Source organism: Marmota marmota, unplaced genomic scaffold, assembly GCF_001458135.2.
Source record: "Marmota marmota marmota unplaced genomic scaffold, marMar, whole genome shotgun sequence".
Lineage (NCBI taxonomy): Eukaryota > Metazoa > Chordata > Mammalia > Rodentia > Sciuridae > Marmota > Marmota marmota.
In genome coordinates, this window is record NW_026000080.1 from 2,523,537 (window position 1) to 2,544,343 (window position 20,807).

Sequence of the window (20,807 nt, forward strand, 5' to 3'; positions counted from 1 at the left end):
TATATATATAAATTTTTTCTAGTTGTTGATAGACTTTTATTTCATTTATTTATATGTGGTGCTGAGAATTGAAGCCAGTGCCTCACACATGCCAACAAGTGCGCTACTACTGAGCCCCAGCCCCAAAGAGGTATATTTTTAAATCGAACTAAATTAGGAAAAACTATGGTTAGATAGGTGGTATCTGATTTTTTTTATTACCAGTACCTTCCATATTTCATAAATTGCAACAAACATGATTGTAGAAATTCCAGTGCTATAGTAGAGCTTTTAGGTGAATATGATGCCATCAATTTATACCAATGGCACCAAACCAACCAATTTTCACAATTATCATTTATTTACTTTTTGTACTTTAAATACTTAAATTGATAATTTTAACTTCTTCATAAAATTTGAAAATATTTCTGAAAGTTTTGAATTAGAAAAATAATACACAACTGGGGCGACAACATGAAAAAAGTCTTTATTTATCACTACTTATGATAAATTAAATGAGTAAATAAAACTATTGAACTTTAGTATTGGTAGTTTTTCACAAACTCATGCATGTTTATATTTGATCACAATATCCTTTCTAGACCTCTTAAATATCTTTTATAAGTTTATAATCACACAGGATGGATTTAAAAATTCAGAAGTATCCTTTACTTATATTGCTTTTGTTTTTAAAACTCTGTTCTAGGTCTTCTTGAAGATTTTCTCTTCTTTAAGATACAAATAGTGGTACTTAAAATAATACTAACAACCACAACAAGCACAATAGACCCCACCACTGACAGACCACAGTAGAAATATTAACTCCAGAATCATGATTAGGATGACTTTCACCAGGATTAGGATTTGGTTGGCTTTCATCAGGACCAGGATCTGCTTGAGGGATAAACAAAGCCACTTGTGCAATATTGGATACTTTTGATGTCAAATTGCTTTTGTCTACACTTTGAATGGCAATGAATATGTGGGTTATGTTTTCTTCTGAGATGTTTCCTGATTTAAATGCAAAGGTTTCCTTGGAGTTCGCCTCTTTTGGTGATAGGTCGGTAGTGTTCACTTGAAGTGCATCATCAAAATTGTCTCTTAGATCAATGATACTTCCACTTATTCTTATGATATACTGTCGAACTAAGAAAAGAATTACAGGCAGTTTAATAACTGTAGCATAGATACCATATAAATTTCTTTCCATTTACTCTCAAAAATGTTGTTTACTTATGCATGGTATATACTCACAAAAAAAGTTACTGCTTTTTAAATAAACCTGAATTCTGACTTTTAAGCTCTGCCAAATGTTACTATCTTTGCATGAGAAGTAAAACCATGTTAAAATATCTCGTTTGATTGATTAAAAAATATCAGATTATAAAATTAAAAGTTCAGTGAGCTGTCAGTCAAAAACTGTTCTTTCCTAACCTGCCCATACACCCTTGCTTTTGCAATGAGCACCTTTAACTTAAGTTGAAACCACATGATACTTTATGCTTACCTGTTCCGACATCAAAATTATCTCCTGGCGCTGTCCATGTTAGATTGATCTGATCCCCCTCAGATGTGGCATCAAGGTCTGTGATTTGACTTGGAGGGAACAGGTCAGGCAAGGGAACATTTGTAGTGTCTGGAACTTGTGATACCACAAATGCACCTCCAGATGCTGTTCGGCTGAAATTCTCCAATATTGTCTGAGTATCCTCAGTAGTTTCAGGTCTTGTTGTATTCTGTTCAATTTTGCCTGCATTAAAAATTTTCTAGTTTAAAGTGAGCAAATAAATCACCTTCTTCATCCCACTAGTCTTTCCCTTTTTTTTTCTTCATGTGTATAGTCAAATTTTTAGTAAGGCCTGTGACACAATCATAAGTGCCAATTGGTGGGATAATTCATCTTTTAGTTTCCTTTAGGATAAAACTGGATAATAAATTGCTTTGGAGTAAAGACTGTCACATGAGAATAATGTTATCTACAAATTCAATATATACCTTCAAAAAAGTTTGCTTTACATTTCAAATTATCTTCAGGCTGGAATATACCTGGGGAAAAACCAGTTTCCTTCCAACCACTCCATGCTGCAAGTGCTATGGAATAATACTTATTGTACTCTAATTGCTAAGAAAAAGCCCCTGAAAGTCACAAGAGAAGTGACTATGCAAGGGAAAGTTAGCAAAGAATGCATTCTTCATGCTTATCATCACCTTGCTCTACACATTTCTTCTTTTGACTTAAAAAAAGCATTCCAGTATATGACAAAAGTATGGTTAGTTAACTAACATCCTGAGTACACTTTGTGTTAAAATTCATAGGAAGGATTGTTCTTAAAACCCCTTAGGAATTGAAATCATTAGAGTTCTCTTTAAGCATTACAGATGCATATATCTGACCCCTGCCTTGATAAGAGATGAGGAGAGAGGTTCCAGGCCATAATGTTCCTGTTTGGAAGTCACTTTCACATTCTAACCTTTAAAAAAAAAAAGGTCTTTTTTTTTCTCATTTCTGTTCCTTTGCTTTAAAGTCTAGCCTGTGTTAAATAAGTGTGTGTGGTTGATTCAGTGCTAGTGTATGTTTCGTGGGAAACTTAAGTACTTTATTGGAAACATCTAGTCTTTCTGGATGTTTAAAAGTACAAAACCTATGGCAAAAGTAGAGGGCTGAAATAATGCCCTTTATATATTTTTTGTTACTGTATAGGAATGGTTGGAATTTAGGGGAATGGAGTTATTAAACTTGATGTTTTGGAGAGTGTGTTGACTGTTCACTGGGTGCAGGGTGGAGAGAGAAGAAAGTATGGAGCAAGAATTCTTCTGTTCCCCTTATATTAGTTCAGATTCTCTAGCTACTGTTAAATGTATAATTTAGTTAATATTTCCGGGTATTAAAGGATGAGTCCTAATACCAAAAATTATATTAGAAGTAGCAAAATAATCTCTATGTGATTATCCTTTTGTTATTATTATTATTATTCTTTAAGGAAGAACTATCTTCTGGGAGTGACCTTTGTTTGCTTACCTCTTAAACCTAGTGGTAGTCCTGTACGTAGTCACTGAAAAGGGATAGGAGGAAGGGTAAGGGGAATGACTATTTGCTAGCATCTCCATATCTGGAAGTCTGTTTTAGATCATAATCATAAATCTATATGTGCATTTTTTTTGTAATGTACTTGTGCTTATTGTGTACAAAGTTCATACTTTATTTCATAAATTTCATAACATCTAAATTTTCTAGATGCCCAAGGTGATAGTATATCATAAAAATTAAACCTAGTGAATTAGCCAACTTGTAAATATCTTTTTGGTACAATTGATAGGAAAGATGCATCTTGGACATGAAATTATTTTTATCTCTGGGCAATGTTTTTCAGGACTTATTCCTTAGGCTAGCAGCAGAGGGGCAGAAGGAAGCACATAAGTAAACATGGGAGCAAACACTGAAAGATTTACATTTTGATGTGAGCTACTGATGTGTGTGCATCTTCTGGCTGTACTGTAGGAATACTTAAATTCACTGGGGACATGCTCTCTTGCTAGTATTTTAGTAGTAGAAATCTGATAGAGAACCTTCTGAGAAACATTATGCTTGGTGTATTGTGTTGCTTTAAGTCTCATTTTAATTGAGAATTAAAGGAATACATTATTGTAGTTGAAACTTTGCTAATATATCTATCTAGAGACCTGTTGCCATTTCTGCCTTGAGTGAAAATTTTGTCACAGGAAAGGCAGGATTACGATTTTTTTTCTAACAGAAGGTATTGCTGTAGTATAGTATTCTTGATTATCAAAAATGCTCATGTAGCTTTGGGATTTTGAACTGGTGAATATTTATGATGCACAGAAAAACTCAATTCACACTATGATTTCAACCACACAAAATGAAATGTTATATATGGACATGCAGGTTCTGAAAGGACATGTCCAGCTAAGCTACTTGTGACTCCATGACTTTGTTCTTTCCTTGTGTTTTTCTGTTTCCTCTAATGTGCATATTAACTTTTAAAATATAAAAGATACTTTAAAGGCAAACAAACAGAAAACAACATTACAAATAAATGTTTATTTTTAATAGCACATGTAATCTGAGGGATAAATTCTGCTTATACTTAGGCTCATAACATATTGATTTGTTTTATGTCCTGAGCTGAAAATTTGGCATATTTTTGTTGATATCATGAAGTTTTCTCAAACTGATCTAATACTAGCTAACAGTTTTTAAATGTTTACTAGGTGCTAGGCATTATTCTAAAGCTTAGATCAATTTGAAGGCAATTAGCCAAGAACTTCATTCCAGAAGTGGGAAAAGCTATATTTTGAGTTGTAAGATGTTTGAAGCCTCAATTATACCAAATCCCAAATATTATTCAATCTATACATGAATTCAGATGCCATGAGCTACTCACCATCTACCACCCAGCCTGGTATATAGGCAGCTCTATTCAGTGGGTACTGCAAGCTTCGCCTGGCAGAGTCTGTTCCTCCGTGAGCCCGCACTTTTAAGTTATATCTGCCATTTTCTGAATAAGATGTAAAATACCTGGAGTAGACCCCGTCATCTTTGAAAGAATCAGCACCTTATCATAGAAATGAAGAAACAAATGATTGTAAATACAAAGAGAAATTCATGCATTTTCCCAAACAACAAGCTGTGGCCTCTATAACATGCCCCCTAGACCAGGCTTCATATTTAGGGTTTGACCTTCTGGAGACTAGTTCTATTATGCTCTGTCAGCTCAATATATTGATACTAGAGTTGAATTGATACTAGAGTTGTTTTGATATCTTTATATCCATATAGCACATATACAACACATTTATATTTGTATATGTAAACAAATACCTCATATTCCTGTCCTTAATCTATTTACATATATTTTATAGTGCTTTTACCATTTCTCTGCCAATTGCTTCAATTTTACCTTAATTTAGCTAGTCATATTATGTCATCCCTGTGTTTAAATCAAAAAAGGTCCCCACTAGGAAAAAATAGTGACTTTGTATAGAATCTATTTCTCACTCTAGTTGACTACATTACTTGTTTTGCTTTATCTTCAACAACTCTTTCTTTTTCGTTTCTCCAGCCTTTATTCTTCTGATCCATTAACTTTCTGGTCTGACAGAGGAAAATCTCATCTGCTATTAGAAAAAAAATTGGAGGATTTGTGGGATATTATATCATATGTATACTTCTTGATAACACAAGCATTGGCATTACCTGTTCAATTGCCAAACAATTTCCCATAGTTTAAAATTCTAAAACAGTGTATTACAGTGAAGTCATTGAACCATCAATATCTGTATCTCTAAAAATCTAGAGATTTTTAGACATGTAAATTTCTCATACTACTTTGGAAGGGCCTCAGCATTCAATATTTTACCAAACTCTCTAGATGATTCCCTTGTACACTAAAGTTTGAGAATGCCTTCATTGAGCCATTCTTAATCACCAATGCCTTTTTAGTTGAAGACATTTCAAACTAGTTACTTTCCAATTAGCTAAATATTCATCTGGTAAAATGCAAAGAAATCAAACAAGATGCAGGTAAGTTTAATATAGTGCAGATGGGTTTATGGAAAGGGAAAGAAGAGGCAAAGGACAGTTGTGTAAATATCATTATGCCTAAAGAAGGAATTGAGTTGCATGTAAGGATAAGTAGCCAACTCTAGTTGAAGACAGTATTATCAAAAGAGTGAATAAATTACATTGTGGAAGGTACTGATTCAAATTTGTAATAATTAAGATGTGAATCAAATTGTTTATTTCCTTGCTTACTGACCTCTTACCCAGAAGCCAGCACAGTTCCTTTTTTCCTATTTGTAACAACTGGTATCTGATGCCCCAGCGAGGAGCCCTCCTTTTTTCAAGTAGCTCCTGCTGCCCCTGGGTCTTAGCTCTCATGTCATTTTTTCAGTTGTTGGGAGTTCTCTTGTTTCTTTCCCTTTTCCTACCAGGGGCCCAGGTAGTACCACTAGATCTCATCTGGCTGCTTGTGCTTAACTGTCTCTGAGCAGACTTTCTTGGTGATGTTCCCCTATGAAACACTTGCCTGGCATTGCTGATGCTGTCCTCAACTGCCTGAATGAGATCTACTTAAATGGTGACAATCATTGGCTGACCAATGACAAACAATAATAATGACAACAAATAACGTTTATTGTCAACATCATTGATTGTAGGTTTTATCTGGTAGAATTCCCTACTGATCCTGCTATTTCCCCATCCCTTGGGTATCTATCTTACTGCCCCATTTTGACACAGGACCCTTACCATATCCTGAGTTTTGAAAATATAGGCTTATTCATAAAACCAGTGAATTACCTGCACCATTGTCCAAAAGTTCCAAAACTTGTGTTTTTCCACTGTTTGATTCAATGATTGCAGTCACACTGGCTCCAAGAATGGGGAGATACCCTTGGAGAACTTGTGCATAGACGATCATTGGGCTGGGGAAGCTGTTTGTGTCTTTGTTCATTTTAGCATTCACTGTGATTGGAGGCACAGAAGAATTTGCTGCCCGAGAGGTTACTGTCATGGTTAGTATTTCTGTGTTTGCTTTGGCCTGAAGACTGTAAGTCCACGTGCCCACCTAAAATTTCCAGTGGAAAGATAGTAAGTTTCCAGAGTTAAATGATATCCTGGTTCCCACTATGCAAATCTACAATAAATCTTAGAAGTGTGAAGTATGATCCACAGGTTTTTGATGGTTTTGAGGTTTTAAAATGGTGTGAGTTAAGGTTCAGGCAGGTACTGTCATTATTGTCATGTATGGTGTCTGTATTTTGTGACATCTCATCTGGAAAAAGTAATTACTGGACAGTCTGCTTTTGGTCTTATTCATTGACCTCAACAGCAATCTTCACACTAACTACAGAGTCTTCCCATAGTTTTTCGTGAGGGTTCTTGTTAGATTTTCTCCTGATACAAGAGTTCTTTATTTCTTTTTCCAGCTATCCACCACAGTCTTTAGGATCACAAAGTCTAAGAGAGTGTATGATAAAATAATTTTGTAGATGATATAATCATCAATACTCACATTTATGACATTAAACAATGAATTTTCAGCTTTTAAATTCAGAGAATGCCTTAAAGCTGATCACTTACCTGTGCAGTTCCTGGAATGCGGAGATAAGCCATTTTGGAAAGAGTGTCCTGTGTGAAAGCTTCTGTCAGTGTCCCATTGGGATTCCAGAGTGAAATACTGGGAGGCTGTTTTTCCCACGTGATGAGAAAGAATGTGTCCTTTCCCACAGTGCTATCAATTATTACAGTGTCATTCATCCAGGTATCATTGTTCAGGGTTAATCCCTTACTTTCGAGCTGTTTAGATACATTTTAAAAATCAATGACTGTAGAATAGAATAATTTTATTTTTTTTCTTTTAAAGATCAATCTCAATTTCTCATATGAATACGATGTTTTATATGGCATGCCACCTTATACTTGGACTCTTTCTGAAAGCTCATTGGTATGTAGCAGTTGTCAGCTAGAAAATGTGGAAATAAGAGGGTCTGAGGGAAGAACAGCATATAAAAGAGCCATTTACAGTTGGGGGGCATGAACTCATTATTATTTTTTTTTCAGTTTTTTGGATAAACACCCATGCCAGTCTTTAGTATTAACAGGTGCTATGGACAGAGGTGGACTATTGGGGGTGTGTATGTGTTTGTGTTTTTGTGTATGTGTGTGGTTATCCTCAGTTTCCCCCTCTTCATGATGATCCAAAGTATAATGTTTATGTGTCATTAGAGCTTTATAAATAAGGACCATATAACTGGGGAAAAGCTCTCATGGATACATTTCCCTGATTTGGAATCTTGAAATAGTTTTTCACAGGATAGAGAGTGAAGCTCTGGACAGTAAATACAAAAGAGGAAACTAATGTGTACAGGATGGAATTCTGAGAAAAGACCAATAAAAGATAGGATCTTCTCAGAGAGAAACTTTAAAGAAATTATTAAAATCTCTGTGGATAGCACTTAGTCTAGGAGATTCAACTCTTTTGCTTTATTATTATTTTTTAAAGTGACAAAAATGGTATAAATTTATCATATACAACATGGTGTTTTGAAAAGTATACATGTTATAGATGGGCTAAATCAAGTTAATTTATATGAGTATTACCTCACATCCTTGCCATTTTTTTATGGTGAAAGGACTTAATTTCATGCTGAACAATTTTCAAGGAAATAATGCATGTTATTAACTATCAACACCATGTTTGTATGATAGATATCTTGATCTCATTTCTCCCATCTAACAGAAATGTTGTATCCTTGTCTAATATCTCTCCAAGCCCAACATCCTACCAGCCGCTTGTAATCATCATTATACTCTTTGTTTCTCTGAGTTCAACTGTGTAAAATCATGCACTTTTGTCTTTCTGGGCCTGGCTTATTTCAGGTAACATAATGTCACAGAATATCCAACTTAATTCACTCACTACATGCTTCCTAGGTGAAGCATTCTCTGTAGAATAAGAAATCTCATTTGTATTTCCACTTACTCCATAACCCAAAATACCATCATGCTAATAAAAGTGAGCAGATTGCTACTCTGAAAATCATTGTTATAAAAATCTCCATCTCCTGTTAAGTAAATATATCTTTAGTTTATTATTATTGAGTTAAATCTCCAAACCAATATGTACATATTCTAAGCCACAAGCTCTCCTTCTATGCTCTCTTTATTGTTGGAAAATAGGTCTGTCCAGGTGATCATGCTAAGTTTTAATGTATATAGTGATTTGATGAATAGAAAAACTGAACACAGGAGTCTTGACATAAGGATGCATGACATAGACTTTTGGGAAGAAGATAAACAGATTTTTTAAAAAATATATTTTGATGGAAACAGGCTTTGTTGACATTGTACATGGGATCTGAATTGAAGAACCAGAGCTTAATCAAAGTTCTTGAATTTAAGTAGCAGAAAATGATCCTGTCATTGTGATATAGATGAGAAAAAGAGTTGAGTTCAGAGGAGAGGTGAGTAAAATAAAATGCCAGTGAAAAGTGTGGTTGAAAATATGGGAGAAGCCCTAGCCTTGTAGATACAATAATCATTCACCCTTCTTTCTCGTATTTATTTCCAAGATACATTTCTTCCATTTCCAAATTAGGCAGTTGAGTTCATTTGTCTAAATTTATTTTGTAACAATGAAGTGTAAAGAAAGCTTGGAAATATGGTGAGGTTTTTTTGTTGTTTTTCATTCAAAATGGTTGCTTTAATTTAGATGAAGAAAATGGATGTAGAAGAGCCTACATCCTGGGAACAAATTTTTACTCCTCACACTTCAGATAGAGCCCTAATATCCAGAGTATACAAAGAACTCAAAAAATTAAACAATAAGATAACAAATAACCCAATCAACAAATGGGCCAAAGACCTGAACAGACACTTCTCAGAGGAGGACATACAATCAATCAACAAGTACATGAAAAATGCTCACCATCTCTAACAGTCAGAGAAATGCAAATCAAAACCACCCTAAGATACCATCTCACTCCAGTAAGATTGGCAGCCATTATGAAGTCAAACAACAACAAGTGCTGGCGAGGATGTGGGGAAAGGGGTACTCTTGTACATTGCTGGTGGGACTGCAAATTGGTGCGGCCAATTTGGAAAGCAGTATGGAGATTCCTGGGAAAGCTGGGAATGGAACCAACATTTGACCCAGCTATTGCCCTTCTCGGACTATTCCCTGAAGACCTTAAAAGAGCGTACTACAGGGATACTGCCACATCGATGTTCATAGCAGCACAATTCACAATAGCTAGACTGTGGAACCAACCCAGATGCCCTTCAATAGATGAATGGATTAAAAAATGTGGCATTTATACACAATGGAGTATTACGCAGCACTAAAAAATGACAAAATCATAGAATTTGCAGGGAAATGGATGGCAGTAGAGCAGATTATGCTAAGTGAAGCTAGCCAATCCCTAAAGAACAAATGCCAAATGTCTTCTTTGATATAATGAGAGCAACTAAGAACAGAGCAGGGAGGAAGAGCAGGAGGAAAAGATTAACATTGAACAGAGACATGAGGTGGAAGGGAAAGGGAGAGGAAAGGGAAATTGCACGGAAATGGAAGGAGACCCTCATTGTTATACAAAATTACATATAAGAGGTTGTGAGGGGAAAGGGGAAAAAAAAACAAGGGAGAGAATTAAATTACAGTAGATGGGGTAGAGAGAGAAGATGGGAGGGGAGGAGAGGGGGGATAGTAGAGGATAGGAAAGGCAGCAGAATACAACAGTTACTAATATGGCAGTATGTAAAAATGTGGATGTGTAACCGATGTGATTCTGCAATCTGTATACGGGGTAAAAATGCGAGTTCATAACCCACTTGAATCTAAAGTATGAAATATGATATGTCAAGAACTATGTAATGTTTTGAACAACCAATAAAAAATAAATAAAATACAAAAAATACAAATAAAAAAAAGAAAATGGATGTAATTTGATTTTAACATTATCCCTTAATCAAATTCTATGGGAATATGAAAAACAATCTTAGCTATCTCACCATTTATTTTACTCTCATTTTAGCACTTAATTTGGTTATAGCTAAAGAATAATTTCTATTTCTGGCAGAAGTTTTGATTTTAATTAAAAGTTTACTTTGAGATAAATATAGAACTCAAAACTTAAGACTACCAAATTCTTCTGCTTAGTTATGGTAAATGCAAACACAAAAACCCCAAGAGTGGCAACTCTGACCTGAAGTGACTTCTGGGTGGGATCAGCATTTTCTGATGTAAGGGCCCCAAAAGCATCAATGAGGCCATTGTTCACGGCTTCATCTGTAGCTAAAACATGTTTTCCTCCTAAAATATAAATGCATTAATCAGTTTACTTTCTAGAAAATAAGTACATATTAGTGGTTAATAAGGTAACAGTTTAAATAAAATCAGTTTCAGAATATATTAGTAAAATAGACCAATGTCAGATAGCTGTAGGTTTTAACTCTGAAATGCCAATTTAAAAATGGTATCAGAAGCTATTTTAATATCTCAACATCAAAATCTCAGCTACCCGAAATACATCAAATAATTATGGACTATGAAAGAAGATGTTACAATTCCACGTGGCTAAGCTTGCAGTCTTTACACAGCCCTTTCGGGGAATTATTCACTTTTATATAGGATATAATTCTAAAAAAAAGCGGTTTTTAGATTTTACAAAGTATAGATCAAACAGCAAATTAGAATGATAATATACAAATTACAAAGATATTAGAAAGATGCTGCAGTACCCTGACAATCATTGACAGGCGATAGAAGAAAAGTAAGCAGTGGAGTCAAGTTTAAAAAGTACTACTTGGAAAATATTTAAATTAGACATTTGCTATAAAAGCCCTTTGAATGGGCATGGCAACTCAGGCCTGTAATCCTAGCTACTTGGTAGGCTGAGGCAGGAGAATTATAAATTTGAAGCCAGCATTGGCAACTTAAGCGACCCTGTCTCAAACAAAACAAAACAACAAAAACAAAACAGAAACACTTTAAAATGATGAGTCTGTACAACTACAAGCACATTTATATTTGTGACATTAAAGCCATTTTGGTAATTTGTACTCATGAATTATGTTTTGTCTGCTATTTAGAAGGCATTAGAAACATTTAATCTGAATCATTCATCTGTGTGCCTAAAATAACAGCTACCATAGTTAATATCTATTATTTGGATATTTTGGCTGAGCTTCTGTCCAACATGGCCTCCCACCTCACAGCCTGCTTCACAAATAAGCACCTCACAGCAGGAATACCACTGTTTCCATAGATTGCCTCACATTGTCACTCCACAATGATTTTTTTTTTTTTTTTTTTGCTCATGGCCTGATTATTTCCCTTTTTCCTTCCTGGAGAAATTTAACACCTTGTTCAAGGCCCAGCAAAGAAATCTCCTCGTTGCTCAGACCTCCTTGCCCTTATTCTCTACAACCTTGGGAGAACTGATGGCTTTCTTTTCTCACATAGAGATTTATTCTTTGATATTTCGCATGTTGTCAAGGAATGTTATCATCTTATGTGATCTGATTTGCAGTTTCATTTCCCACTCCAGACAACTGAATGCTGAGTACTGTTAGAACACAGATTGCATCTGGTTTGACTGGGGTTTTCAACTCTTCGCCCAGCACCTGAAAACCAGGTGCTCAAGAGAAGTTGTTGAATTGTCAGCCTCTTTATATACATTGGTATTAAAGGTCTAGAATGTACAGATCATGTTTTACCTGTTTCAATGCTCATCTCTGTTACTGCAGAGTCAGCATTTGGCCCCAAAGCAATTAAATGAATGACGGCCCCACTCTGTTTCACAGCATCAGCACAGCTCCCTGTAGTGCTGTCCTCCCCATCAGTCAGCAGCACTATTTCAGATCCATCTATTTGGGGGTTTAGCTTTTGAATCACCTGCAAGCATAATTCAGACGACAATTACCATCCTAGATCCAAAAGACCAATGGGAAATTAGAAAAAAAAAATAGAGGAATAAACCATAGTGTGAAGAATAGAGGAGATAGTTTCTTATAAAATCATAGAAATCAACAATCCCTGGGGAAATTTAAACATTACCTTTTCCTGCCTCCTGAACCCTGCCCATTGAAGAGAATATTTATTCAAATATAATACCTTCTGATACCATTTTTAAATTGGCATTTCAGAGTTAAAACCTAAAGCTATCTGACACTGGAAAATCCTGCCTGGACCAAATGGCAGTGGTGTCTCAGCCTGGGAAATTAAAGTCAACCAGACACCTAAAATTTAACTGTATAATATGGAAGTAATATTTACTGCTTTCTTTGACTGGACTATCTTGCAACAAAATTCAGTGTATAATGTCTGTTGTATATTCAGATAAATGCATTAAGAATCTACCTCACTAAAGGGAACAGGGGGGAGGATAAAGGAAAATACTGGGGACTAATTAGGAGCAGATTATATATCACCCTTGTATAATTTTGTCAAAAAGAACCCTAATATTTTATATAACTGAAATGAACAAATGAAAAAAAAAGAGTGCACTCAAAATAAAAGTCTTGATTTCAAATTAGAAAACTCTTATCATATTTTTTTAAAAGATATGTTAAATTCTAAGCATGGCAGAGCTAGGGATCTTGTATAACTTTATTTTACTTTTAATAGTAACTGGCACAGATCTAACCATATTAGTGGTATTCAAAGACAACATGAACTATATTTGTTGATTTCTATTTGCAATTGAATTGCTTTCCTACAAGTCTAGCAGTTTGAACCTTAGAGTTCTGAATCTAGATGGTTGTGGTAGAGGAAAAAGAGAACTTAGCCTGGGAGAGCAATTCTATTTCAACTTCTCTGTCAGTTTTAATTAGTAGTGGCTTCTTTGAGCACCATTTTGGAAAACTGAGTCCAGCCAGCAAGGGAAAAAAATGTCAGATTATCAGTGGCTTCTTTGCTCAAGGAGTAGAGACATGTGTACAGAAAAAGTTTGAGAATATAGAAATCCCTAATAGAACTGGTATCAGGGGAAAAATTACCACCCATATTACAATTTGCCTATGGCTTGAGGCAAAGCAACTTATATATATTTTAATACATGGGAAATATTCTCTGACATACATTGAAATCAACTGAAGAGGAAGACTTTTATACACTTATGACATCTGTACAGCATTCCAAAATCATATCCCCGACACAAAGTCAAAACAAAGACCCAAAGATGAAGTAGCGTTCTCTATCCTTCATCTCTCCCTTTTTTGTATTACTTACTGAGCACTTGCCATGGGTCAGCCACTGTGTGGAAATTCAGTAGGAACTACATTGTTCCTACATTCATGGAAATAATTAAATTCAATTTAATAATCCCTACTGAGTTTTGTGTCTTGAGACTGAGAAAATGTAGACATGAGTAAGAAAAAATACAACAAATACTATAACAGAGTACTCTGTAGTTTAAGAGAGATGACATATTACAGAGTTGCCATTTATTGAACATTGATGTTTTACACAGTATGTAATTTATGAAGCCCAATCTCCTGAACTGTCTGCCTATTACCATTCTTGCTCCCTACACTTGGTTTTACGTGGGGCAACCGGATCACCTTCCTAAGACATAAATTGATAATCAGATTCTGGCAGAAGCCCTAGTAGCTGTCTGTTGTACTTAAAACAAATTACAATTCTTATATATTTTTGAAGTTTTGAATGCTTAGCCATCATTTAATTTTTCAACCACATTTCATACCCCCTCACTTGCTATTCTCCAGTGCCACCAGCTTTTACCATTTCTTGGAATAATCCAGTTTTTATCCAACTCTTCCCAAGGAACTTTGTGCTCTTTTTTCGACATAAACCATTGGCTTCTTCTCATCTTTCAAGTCTTAGTTTAGATGTCACTTTTTAAGGAAGGCCTCAGTCGGCTCTTTTTCTGAAGTGATTCCCTCCTTTCCCAGTTACTCAGAATCATAGCACACTGCTAGGTTATTTTGCAACACTGTCTCCATAATGTGCATTACTGTTTGTATTCACCTAGAGGTAATATCTGTTTGCAAACACCACAGCAAACACGATAGAGACAAGCAGCTTTGATTGGCCCATACCAGCTAGACATTAAATACATGTTGAATAAATGAAAACATGAACTACCTTATGTGCTGGCTTTCATTATCACATTTTACAAAGGAGGAACTCAAGGACTCAGAGGTCAATCATGTTTAGTGTCACAAAGCTAATAGTGACATTTGAGATTTAGATGCAGGTCTTCATTTTATAAACCTACACTTAAAAGGCCATGTAATTCATAAAAGAGACTCTATAGGGTGGTGGAGGGGCAGTAAAAGCTAAAAAGAGAGAGGATTTTGAAGACCTAGTAGAATTTTAACATGTCAAGATGGGAAAGAAGGAAGCATTTTAGGTAGAGAAATTGCATGTGGATAGGTACAGGGACTGCTAGCACACAGGGGGCTTGGAGAGCAATGTGCACAGTAAGTTCTTGGGGCATAGAGCATCAGGAGTGGAGAACTGAGAAAAAGGCTGGAAAATAGAAGAGGGTAATCTTAGCCTCAGGAGACTTTGGAGTAACTTCAGACTGAGGAATTTGGACTTAATTTTATAGACTGTGAGGAGATAGGGAGGGTTTCTAAACAAAAGAAAAATGACAGTTGATATTAATGATGTGTTCAATATGACCATTTGGATAAAATTTACTCTATAATACAGCAAAGATCATTCCAAGTATATAACTGTATAAGTTCACATCATCTTCATAATAATCCTATGAGTAGGCATTCCTCTGTCCTCTATTGTATAGATAAGGCATATGGAATCCATAGAGACCAAGAAGTTTGCCTAAGGTTACAAAGCTAATAAACAGAGCCAGTACTCGGATGCGAAAGGTCATGCCCTGACTCACGTGGCTTACACTAGATAGGATTAATAGTCCCTACTTAATAGATAGGCATCAGTTTGCCCTGTCTGAATGCCACATAAACTAAAAGGAGAACTGGCAAAAGTGGAATCACACCAAGTAATTTTCTTCACTGCTCCCAAAGTTGATGGCTTTTGTGCCCACACACTATCATTTACTTAACTGACATTTATTTCTCACCAACTCTTCTATGCGAACAAGAGCAAAATATCTGGCCTTCTTGGACATACAATGTAATGACATTTTTATACTTATTTATTTCCCTATATTTATTCATTGATTCACTGATTCATTTAAAAATGAACTGAATTTTTTTCTGTATATTCTGTGCCTCTTAGGATAAATTATGTTAAAATTAGGCAGAAAGCATGTGTAGAAGCACTTTGTATTAAAATGTCCTAAAAACTAACAAAAAAGAAAAAATACATATTTGTAAATATGCGTTTTACCTGAAATGCAGCTGCAATTCCAGAGCAGATGGAAGTTCCTCCAAGAGCTACAGTAGGTAAGCTCTCCAAGAGCTTGTTTTTTTCGCTGTCACTTTTTATTTGGATTAGCTCACTTTTAACACTGGCTGCACTATCAAAGTGAACCATCCCTACCCAGGATCCATTTTCAACAGTCTGTAGTAGGAAATATTTTGCTGCTTGATTCATTCGATTGAGGCGATTATAAAGCTGAATTAAAAAAAAAAAGACAAGAAAACAACAAGTGGTTTTCATCTGGAATATAATAGCAGATCACACAAAATGAGTGGATAAACCTTACTGATAAGAAATTTCTATAAATATTAATTGGTATTGTTGAAGAAAGCAATTATTAATTTGTAAAATTGAAAAATATGGTTATGTGTGTTATGGAACACATACAGTATATTAAGGAGCACATATTTTTCAACTTGAACTGATTACTGCTGCTAACCACCCAAGTTAGAGGTGGAAGCTAGGGAGGAGATTGAGTTGCAAATGATGATACACATTTTAGAGCCTCTCTAATTCCTCCTGGGAGCCTCTGTGCCTGTTGTCCTTGGATGAAATCACATCCCAGAACTCTCAATCCAACCAGACTATCTTGACCTCCACCCAGAACTCAAATGGTTCAACTACTGGGGATTAGTCTTCCCAAAATGCAAAACTTACTTGAGCTGCAGTAAATGCTGAGAATCCCAGTCCCTCCCTCCCTCCTTTCCTCTTCTCCTAACCTTCCCCACCACTTCTCCAGCTATGGATTAATTTGAATTGGTTCTTTGGTAACACTTCAGGACTCACATCCCTCTTCCTGGTATTGGGTTTTTGAGGATGTATACTTCTTTATAATTTGTCCTCTCCATCCCTCCTCACCACACTCAGAGGGTTCCTCTCCACAACCACAACCAAGTTTCTCTCTGAACTTCCTGAACAAGTTACAGGGAAAAACTTCTATACCCCCATATTTGAGTATTCTCCACCACTTTGCTGCTTTACTTTGCCTTTAACCCTGGATCTGCCAACACCCTGTCTCGGGAAGACTCCTCAGCTGCCAATCAGGAGCATTTTCTTTCCTCAGTGACATTTACTGTTCACTTTATGGGTTGCTGTATAGCATTTTGCTGCTTTCTCTGGAACTCTGTGTTACTGTGGTTCATCTCATTAATCGTATCTTTCTCTGCCCTTTTAATAGCTACCCTTTCCCTATTTGCTGAAGTTTTTATTCCTGGCCTGCAGCATGCATGCTCTGTTCTGCTTCAAATGTGTCATCCTCTGGGTGCTTTATCACATTGCATCTGCTTGTTAGTAGTCCATACATTTCAACAAATTTTTATTGACTGTCCCTATGTGATAAACTCTGTTCTAGGCCATCGGATAAAAAGGTGCATCAAATAAATTTCCACTTCCTAGAAGAGCTCCCAGGCTAGTTGGGAAAGACATGTGTAGTTTCCATATAATGCACAGTAATGGACATAAGCACAGGGCAGTGTTAGGATCAGAAGAACCTACAGCATGTTATAAACCTAGCCCATCTATGGGTGCCTCTCCCAAATTTTGTAGAATAATATAAGTCATTCAGGTAGTGAGAAAAGGGATAGAAAATTGTGTATTGGACTCTGAACATCTGAATGACATGGACATGAGCCTAACAGAATGATTTCCATTCACCAAAATATAATGGAATGAATGGCTGCATCTAGCTATATATCGTGTGTGTGTGTGTGTGTGTGTGTGTGTGTGTGTGTGTCTTTAAGCATAAAGAGGTCACTTGTACAGTTGGTATAAATAAGAGAAAGCCATGTTAGAAATTCTGCTGATTGTTTTTGCTCCTTGAACTGGAATGGGGTTTAGCATCCACTAACCCACTCTATCTGCATGTCTCTTAAGCATTTTCAGTACAAGGACCATAATTAAAAACAACTTTGTATTTCAATGTCTAGTTTTAATTTTCCAACTAAAGTCCTACATCTTCCCCTAGTAACCATCCATTTTCTGTGGGACAAAGAAGGAGATCCTTAGGTTAGGTCTTCTTAACTCTGCTGATATCATCTTTTGCTACAATATTTTTTTGCTACACCTTGATCTCATGATCACAGGAAGTGATGGTATTTTATGTCACCATGTGATTTACAATAACCCAGGTACAGGTAGAGTTCAGTGTGTTCTTAGCATTCAATTATTTCCATTCCCACCCTTCAGAAAAAATGGACCCATGAACTTACAGACATGCTTCCAGACTTGTCAAGAACTAAGCACAGAATTCTTTCACTGATCCTCAACAATGAGAACACAGGTGGAGGAGGTGGTGCTGCCATGGGTGTAGTGTTTTTAAAATCCTCAGAATTGCTGATTACCTCCCATGTACTTCTAAAATTGCACTTAATGTTTTGTAAACTTGGAGCTTCTTGGTTATGGTTTTCTGCATTACAAAACTCCAACACCTAAAAGATTAATAAAATGAAAAATAATTTGTTATCCCCTGTACTAAAAAAGCCTAAGTATAAAATTGGAAAAAATTTAAAATATGTTCTGCAAATATACTTTTACTGAATAAAATGTAATTAATGAGAATCAAGGAATTTTACCACAATAGTGATAGTGATAACAGATTACACTTTTTGTGTGCTTACCATGCACCAGCCAATGTTCAAAGAACTCTATGTTATTATATTTAAGCCTTACTTCACCTGGACAGATAATTTAAAATAGGGTATGTGGGGCAGGGAATGTAGTTCAATGGATAGAGTGCTCATCTAACATGCATAAGGCCTTGGGTTTGACACCCAGCACCACAAAATAATAAAAATAAAAATGAATAAAACTAGAAATGCCCTTTGATTATAAATTCTGAAAATCATGATTGGCATACTTACAGAATCAATGCTTTGCATGAACATTATGGATGCTTTTTCTGTTTGAACTTTATTAGGGAAAAATTGACAGTCCTTTTCATACAATTTTGTTGTAGAATTAATTTTGCAAAAGTTCTCTGTACAACTGCCTCCTTGACACTTATAAACTCTATTTTTGCCAGTGATACCTGTGGAACACCTGAAAAATATGTGACAGTTAATTTTGAGGCAATTTAGTTATTACTAGTTTGCACTTGTGTGACAAGTTCCTCTCCCCAGGTGGACATGTATCATTGATTGGGCACCCAGTTTTAAGTGGATTCCCCAACCACTTTGTTTTCTTAATCTTAGAATCCAGAGGACAGTCTTTTATTAACTGTGATGCTAGATTGACATTCTAAAATGACCTCTATTCATTTCCAAGAAGTTACTAATTGGCTTCTTAGAGCATTTGGTTTCTTATTCAGCCCACACTTAGAAGTACTTAACCATCTTTGTTTACTTTTATACAAACAGAAATAATTTTGATCAATTTTGTAGTTAGTCCAACTATGTAATGTACAATTTTAGTCTAAATGAGTTCTGGCCATTGTGGTAGACAGGTGTAAAATACACCAAAATGCCAAATGCCAATCAAATAATTGCCATGAAAGTTATGTGTATTTTAAATAGAAAACCAACTGCATTAAGATAAATTTCCCTAAAAAGAGGCAGTTCTGTAATATAGCGCCTATTATTTGCATTGAGACAAAAATGAATAATTGTGATTTGAAAGAAGTAAAAAAAAACAGTTAAAAGCCTGAGGTCATTAGGAGAATATAAATATCCATGCCTTGTTGCTTCAATTTTCTTTGATTTGCCGCTGTAGAAAGGCTTCTGTTCGTTGTACTCATCAAACACTCCCCAGCGGAGATGAGCCCACTCATGGACAAACAATCTACCTGTAGGAAATTATTTCAAATGCATGATGATAATTCAGGTGAAAATTTTTGTATCTCAAAAATTTTAATAAGATCTTTCCATTACAACATATATCTTGATTGAAGATATTCATAACTCCTAACATTTTTGTTTCTAAAAACCCCATGGTATTAAATGACTATACTGTTAAATAGTATATTATCTTTTTATTCCACAACATGTTAAATCAATGAAACATTTATGGAGCATATGCTATCATCAAAGTAGACAAATATTTGGGGTTTGGTAGCTTGAGAGCAAAAGACATTACATAATATAATGATTTATGGTTCTCTAAACTTCAACTCCACCAACAATACAATCAGATACATAATAATTATTGTATTAAGATACCATTCGATATAATCAGGAAAATCTGTCTAAAAATCTCTTAATAGAGTGGTAATGAAGAGACTGGGAAACAGTATTATAGACCACAGAGAATTTTGGGGGTGTCAAAATAAACTGATACATTTATGGTATATGTAAGCATTAATTATATAAAATAATTATTATTTTTATTTATATACATTGAATGCAATATTGGGTATTTAAAAAATAAAGACCTCAAAATATTAAGGACCTAAAAAATGAAAAATATAGACCTCAAAATATGGTCCTGAACCAGCAGCATCAACATCACTGGGGAGCTTGCTGGAAATGCAGAATCTCACTCTAAACCTACTAAACCTATTAAATCAAAGTCTAGATTTTAACAATATCTCTATGTTATTGCTTATGCAATCATCTTTAAAATTTAAAATTTTATGATTTTCTGGGCAAATGAGACCTGATTAGTAGGAGTGGAATTATAACCTTCAGTGGAGGGGAAAACCCTCATATCAAGTACTACTATAGGATTTTGGTAAATTTTAAGAAAATTTAAAATTCCCTTCATCTGTGACTATCTTCTAGAAAGTTCCACCCGCAGCCTTCTGCCCTCCTCAGGTTGCTCTATCTCCCATCCACACTTGAAAACCAGCCCTTCTGACTTAGGATTTTATTGCCATTGAAATCATGTCATTTCAGCCTGCATTGTTCTCAATTCTAACAGAAATTTTACTGTGTGTGTGTGTGTGTGTGTGTGTATATATATATATATATATATATATATATATATATATATATATATATATACTTT

The 20,807-nt window shown here is 35.3% G+C and overlaps 1 protein-coding gene across 1 annotated transcript in view; it reads right to left on the reverse strand.

Moving 5' to 3' along the window:
* Nucleotides 1-620: 620 nt before the first annotated feature.
* LOC107158270 (calcium-activated chloride channel regulator 4-like) overlaps nt 621-20,807 on the reverse strand; it is a 25,652-nt gene continuing 5,465 nt past the window's right edge. The window contains exons 4-14 of the mRNA XM_015504734.2: nt 19,539-19,647; nt 18,728-18,905; nt 18,077-18,295; nt 15,837-16,064; nt 12,218-12,395; nt 10,705-10,811; nt 7,082-7,297; nt 6,299-6,566; nt 4,383-4,553; nt 1,487-1,729; nt 621-1,125 (exon numbers count right to left, since the gene is read on the reverse strand). Coding sequence (XP_015360220.1) covers nt 731-1,125; nt 1,487-1,729; nt 4,383-4,553; nt 6,299-6,566; nt 7,082-7,297; nt 10,705-10,811; nt 12,218-12,395; nt 15,837-16,064; nt 18,077-18,295; nt 18,728-18,905; nt 19,539-19,647 — 2,312 coding nt within the window. The 3' untranslated portion in view covers nt 621-730. The remainder of the gene's footprint in view (nt 1,126-1,486; nt 1,730-4,382; nt 4,554-6,298; nt 6,567-7,081; nt 7,298-10,704; nt 10,812-12,217; nt 12,396-15,836; nt 16,065-18,076; nt 18,296-18,727; nt 18,906-19,538; nt 19,648-20,807) is intronic.